The 6578-nt window shown below is 41.8% G+C and overlaps 1 protein-coding gene across 4 annotated transcripts in view; it reads right to left on the reverse strand.

Moving 5' to 3' along the window:
- Positions 1-6008, reverse strand: part of MED13L (mediator complex subunit 13L) — a 284850-nt gene extending 278842 nt beyond the window's left edge. For 3 of the 4 annotated variants that reach the window (XR_007514943.1, XR_007514942.1, XM_049866378.1), the window contains exon 1: positions 5845-6008. Coding sequence is in view for 2 of the 4 variants with exons in the window: in XM_049866378.1 (XP_049722335.1) it covers positions 5845-5916 (72 nt within the window). In the remaining 2 variants the exon portion in view is untranslated. The remainder of the gene's footprint in view (positions 1-5844) is intronic. The other variant, XM_049866379.1, reaches the window with a different exon arrangement.
- Positions 6009-6578: the final 570 nt, after the last annotated feature.

The following is a 6578-nucleotide window of genomic DNA, read 5'->3' on the forward strand; positions in this document are numbered from 1 at the left end:
CAGACAATAAACCAGAGTATGGAGATACCAACAAAAGAGTATTTTCCCTTGGTCACAGTTGAGTCTCCTAACTGTCATCTAGAAAGAAAAGGAAAAAATACTCTTTTCCCCTTTTTTTGATCAGAATCTAAATGTCTTTTAAGACGTTGTATTAACTTAAAAAAAAAAAAAAACTGTACTCCAGCAAACACAACTAAAACAGGCTAATATAAATCCAAGTACAACAGGAGTTCTAAAAGAGCAATTTATGAGGATAAAACCTCTTCCACTCTACAGACGATTTTGAAAGTTAAGTAACTAAACAATGTAGCAGAGAACTGTCTCCCAAAAAAAAAAAAAAAAAAAAAACACAGCAACAGCAACATTTTAACAGAATTTAAAACTGTTTATATCAACCAAAGCAAAGATAGAGAAGTATGCTTGTGTATGTAAGTGACTTCATACTAAACAAAAATTGGCAAGCATACATATTTCATTTATGCAAATGAGCCTGAATTTACAATTCCTCGTTTATGTTAATATTTACCAAGATTAATGGAATATCATCTCCCCTATGTAATGAAGTGAATTCCCCCAACAGAACAAAGCTAACACCTTCAAATCTTTCAAATAAACAATGAAAGCATATACTATAAAAGGAAATTACCTGGACGTGATCAGAAATAAGTTAAATGACTCAAGAGAAAAAAAAGTCCTAAATTCCAAGAACACATTATAAATAATTTTGATTCACTAACTCTAAAACTCTAAGCAAGTCTTATGAAAGAAATGTATGTATATTTTTTAAAACAATGCATATTTTTAGCTACCTAATTACCTTACTTCGTAATGCATTACAGTAAATGTAATTTCTCAAAATAGCAATGTTTATAAAATGATAGAATAAAAACTCTGGTGGCCAAACACAGCGTACGGTACATAGTTGGTAGACATCTGCACAGGATGCATTTTAAATCAATGACGCTGATAGCGATGCTGCAGAAATTTTTCCCCCTTTCTAATAAATGTTACACGCCCAGTTCAATAGTAACACCGAATATTTAACTGTACTGACTAACTCTCGTAAGCTTTGTCTAATCTATTTTACTGGCTAAAATCCTGGGAAATAAATATAACACTCTCATTCAGAAAAAAAAGAAGATACCAGTTTAAAGGAGGGCAAGAAGATTCTTTGCTTCTACCAAAACTAAGTTTAATCACTTCAGAAAAACATTTATTTTTAATCAAACTTTTAGTTGGAAGATGGGTGAACGAACTGTTCATAAAAACATCCAGATAAACACTCTTATTATTATTTACATTAAGATTTTCATCTCCATTTTAAACAATTTTACAACTAAAGAATGATTTTATCTTTGGCAAAGGATTATCATAATTTACAGTGCATAGTACAAACCGGTGATACAGCACCTTGGTTATTAATCTCAAGAGCAGAGGAGGTCTCTGAAAGTGTTTGATGAATACAATCAACTCACAATTAACTAGGCTAAATTAGCCAGTGAAGGAAAAAAAAATCAATTTTTCCATACCTAATTAATATAATCTACCACTCTAAGTTAATGTTATTTAAAGTAATGGCTTAACACATTTTTTTCCCAAATATCTAACACATTCATGAAAAAATGAACACAACATGCCAAAGAAAGTTGGCTATATAAGCACCTGGCATAAATTCAATAAACACGTACTGATCTAAAGACACACCCCCTACCCATTATTCTAAGAAACAGACCCAACCTAACTTTCTCCCTATAAGCACTTCAAGCAGTAACACAGCAAAATATTTTGTGGCATACATGTCCTAGGTACCTTATTTTCTCTTTAAAATTATGAACTCATCACACGTACAAACAGCTCTTTAAAATCGTCCAGTAAACTGCTACGCTATGCCTTAAATTGCTGTCTATTATGTACTTAAAAATATTTACTGGCAATTGGAGGTTAATATGGCAACTATTACCGGGTGGCAATTATTGCTATTAAAAATATATAAATACTGTAACCATGTGCTACTAGCACCAAGATGCTAAACAGAAAACACACATTAGCAAATTATAAATATTTTCATTAAAGAAAATGAATCATCACATGAAAAAGAATTCTCTATGTGAAAATACTAAAATTGCAAATTGGAATGAAAAACATACCTGTATTTGGGGCTTTTAGATGATTATCAAAATCATTTTTTATTATTATTGTTATTTTCATGGGATAATTCTATTTGCTTCTAGCTCTAAAGAGTAGATTCCAAAGTTTCTACCTTTACAACCATCTTCCCTTTCAGCAAAAACAAATCTCTTAATGAAAAATCAGGTCAACAACAGAGCACCTTAAAAGCCTCAAATATAGAATTAAAGTTCTTTAATTTTTTTTAATAGGAATTACGTACTAATGTGTATGTACAGGTTTCGATTCAACAAGGAAGAATTTGAGATCACTTACTTATATTCGGGAAGATTCTAAGCAAATGAAACCAACACAAATGTGGAGGACACACGCCTAAGAGTTAGATCTCTTGTTATATACTTAATCCAGCTACAGGGCACAAAATCACTTCTCTCATATTATCTCAATAGAGAAACAAAACTTTAGACCTTACATCTGGAAATTATAACGTCTTCCCACAAGGGTGAGTTCACATACCATAGGGTGCACTGTTACACTTTCCAAAAAGGCAGATTTAACACATTTAACTGAATTATAAGTGAGTGACTATATAACAAGAGTCACCCGGAAATGTGATGGACAGCATGAGAGAACAGTTTTGAGTCACAAAGGCACAGCCAGGCACGCATTTAACGCAGTAGCTACAAATCTCACAGCAGTAAGAAGAAGAAGCACATACAATGACCCATATCCCATATACACAATGCCACTTTTCACACCTCAGAAGAAGGGAGGAGGGGCTGAGAGGAGAATTTAGGAAATTTAAAGCCTCAAAGGAGAAAAGTAAAAATTTGAAAGCAACATAAGTAAAGCACAAGCAGAAATCTTAAGGCACCCAATTGCACAACCGACTTTTGTTAAACCATAATGAACACTTTAAGGTAAGAGAAAGTGGCAAGGTCATTACTGTGGTACAGAACTTTAACCTCCAGTTTATATTTCAATCCACACTAATACGAGTATCTAGGTAAATTCTCTATAAACAATACTTCTCTCCACTTAAAAAAAAACTACAGGACACAAGGAAAAATATATGCTATTATTTAACATATTAAGAATTCTTCTTACAAGACATGCTTTATTTTGAACAGGTGATGATGACATCTCTTGGCAGTCTCAACTATTCCATATAATGCACCTTAAGCAACATATTTTTAATAGTCTAGGGTGCTACTGTATATGATTTTCAATTAAAATTCTCAATTTGCAACCAGAAAGAGCTATAATAGTCAGCAGCTTTTTAACTGATTCATCATTTAAAAAAAAAAAAAAAGCACCTTACCCACCCTCCCTGTACCAAAGAATGTAGCAATTAAACACTTTATAGTCCTTAAAAAAAAAATCAAGCTATGCATTTCTGCCGTTCTGAATTTGAAAGTTGCTACCTAAAAGTCATTCTTAAAATTAAAAAAAAAAAAAAAGATATATTCAAAAATCTCTTCCTGATTTAAAGAGGCTGAGGGAAGATATACTCAAAGCACAAAACTTGAATTGGTCATAATCAAAGTACAGCATCCTTGCCTACAAAATTGTTTGTCCAGAAGAATCTCAAGCATCTTATCTCTAAGACATTATCACTCTCACTTAGCTTTTAAAAAAAGAAGATAAAAGCAACGATATATCCTAGACACTGCCTATACAGGTAATACATTGCAGTTGTCTAATCTACCGTATATAAATTAGCCACATATACGTATACAAGCCATTACCAGTCAGTATGATATATGGTAATTTGGGGGCTCTCTCCTCACCAATATTGGTCTATTTGGTTATTTTAATTACCTGTAAAAGTGTCAATGCGGTCACCAGCTGCCAAACAAAAAACATTTTAAATACCCCTTAATCAATATGTTTGCTGATCTATGAGTCCCTGAACCTGACTGATACTAAGTGATAGGGGAAAAAGGAAAAGACAAAATGAGCTTTACTCCCATATGTTAAAAGATCACAAGAAAATCATCACAGTACCAAAAGGAAGAATTACTACTTAAAAATGAATTTAAAGATTATATATCTGAATAAGAATGTTTGAAAAAAAAAAATGTAACCTGGTTGTACTATAGTAGAAGCATGGATACTATGTCTCTCAGTCTTTGTAGCTAACAATCTCATGTGTTGACTTTTTTATCTGCATAAATACTGTAACATATTTAATAACACTTTATTTGAAAAGTTGGCAAGAATTTGCATTTCTCCACTAGTCCCTAAGGGGGGGATCTATGCCACCCATAATTAAATGTAACTAATTACAATTTGAACACTAAATTATTTATCCAGTGTAAACAAGGATTAAAAGGAAATGATGCTTCCGTCTACAGTAGAGGTTACAGAAAATAATTTCCAAAATGCATACTCTCCAAAAAGCAATCCCCCCAAAACAGTGTACCCAAGTTAAAATAAGTTGGTTTTTGTTTTTAGACTAAATTAAATAGACCGTTCAGCCAATTTTCCAATTATATTCTACGCTTCAAACATAATTGCCTTACATCTGTTTACAAACCTTTGCTCAATATTTAAACAAATTCCTACTCTCCCGGGCACATAGCTCTCCATACAGTAACTCATGCACAAAGCACATATTTAAAGACCACGCACTGCAATTATTAGCCTAAACGCCAGGTTTAACAACGTGAATGTTTTCAGAGAAGGTAATACGACCCAATAAAAAGCAAAGATGGCATTTACCACCAAATGTCACTGCCACCGCCAGGGAAAGAGTTGCTGGAGTCCTATACATTTTTAATTTCGATGAATCTAGCCGCCGCCGTCGGGTGCCGGGCTTCCAGGAGAACAATTGACACCCTAACTGCTTCAAGATTAAGGCAGGCGATTCAAATCCGAGGGAAAAGTTGTCAATTATCAGAGAGAGAGAGGGAGCCAGGCGAAGGCAGATAAAAGCGATGTTATCAAACCGCCCAGCTTGTTGCTTTTTTGTGTGTGTGTGGATTCGTTGTTAGGATAGAGAAAACAGTTTTTAAAAGACACAGGGGGAGAGAAAAAAGAAAAAGCTTTCTCCACCTTCCGTCGGCTCGGTGCAATGGCTTTCTGGCTCTCCGGCGTTTGAGCCCCGAGAGGCGGGCGGGCGGCTGTCGGTGTTTACAATCGCGGCAGCTCCGGGTGCAAGAGTCCTTTACTGACACAATCGCATTCGATCAACTGTTTTCGGGCGAAATTGCAGGTGTCATTACAGCATTTAAAAAAAAAAAAAAATTCAAAAGGGAGGCGGGCGGACAGCCGATCCGACCGGGGGGACGAGGCTGCTAGCAGCCCACGGCAGGCGCGGGCAGCAGCAGGCAAAGCCTTCCTTCCACATTTGGGGGGAAAGGGGGGCAGACGGGAGGGGGTGTGATTGCAACAGAGGGTGGGCGCTCCGAGTGCGACCCAGAATCCGCAGCTTTGAGACTTCCACATGCCAATTCCACGCCGGGCGCCGCGCTCACAAATGATTTTTAAAGAGCCAAATAAACACTGGATGGGGTCCAAGGCGGAGGAGAGACGATCCAAGGGAGAGCAGCGGCCAGAGGCGACCCGCGGGGAGGGGCGAAGTCCCGGCGGCGGCGGCGGCGGCGGCAGCGGCGGCGGCGGCGGCGGCGGGAGGAGAAAGTTGATCGGCGGCGGGGTCGGCGGCGGGGTCGGCGCCCCCGGCCCAGCCCCCCTCCCCGCAGCCCGGCTACTCACCAGCGAGAAGAGGTTGGAGTGACAATCCTCCAGGCTCGCCCCGTTCGCCACCCAGTTCGCTGCCGCAGTCATGATCCTCCGCGAGCCCGGCCGCCAGAGCGGGGCATGTCGGAGCGAGGCGTCCGAGGCGAGGCCGGGCCGGACGGCGGCGCCTCACCGGGAAGCGCGGGGCGGCCGGGCCGCTGCCGCCGCCGGAGGAGGAGGAGGAGGAGGGCGGGAGGCGCCGCGGCGACGCCGCGCCGGGGGCGGCGGGCCCGGGCCGGCGGGGGGGTCCGCGGCGGCCGCGCGGCTCCTTCCTGCTCGGGCGGCGGCGGCGGCGGCGGCTGAGGCGGCAGCGGGGGGCGCTGTCCGCGCGGCCCGGCGCCCTCCCCGCCTCTCAGGGCCGCCGCTGGCTCCCGGGCCGGCGCTGCGGGCCGGCCGCCGCCTCCGCCTTCCCTGCTCCTCGGCCGCCGCCGCCGCCTTGTTTATCTCCAGCCACCGACTCCCCCTCAGCCCCCGCCGGCGCGTGAGGGGAGGCGAGCCCCGGAGCCGCCGCCGCCGCCGCCGCCGCCTCGGAGCCGCCGCCGCCGCGGAGCGCGAACTCGCGAAGGGGGGGGTGCGGACGAAGCCAGCGGGCGACCCCGGCAGCCGAGCGACGTCCCCTCCTTCCTCTTCCTCCCCCACCCCCCCCCTCCTCCCCAGTAAGCCTCGCTTCTCCTCCCTCCCCGGGCTCGCTCGCTCTGACAGCAATGGCG

This window comes from Elephas maximus, chromosome 22, assembly GCF_024166365.1.
Source record: "Elephas maximus indicus isolate mEleMax1 chromosome 22, mEleMax1 primary haplotype, whole genome shotgun sequence".
NCBI classification, from domain to species: domain Eukaryota; kingdom Metazoa; phylum Chordata; class Mammalia; order Proboscidea; family Elephantidae; genus Elephas; species Elephas maximus.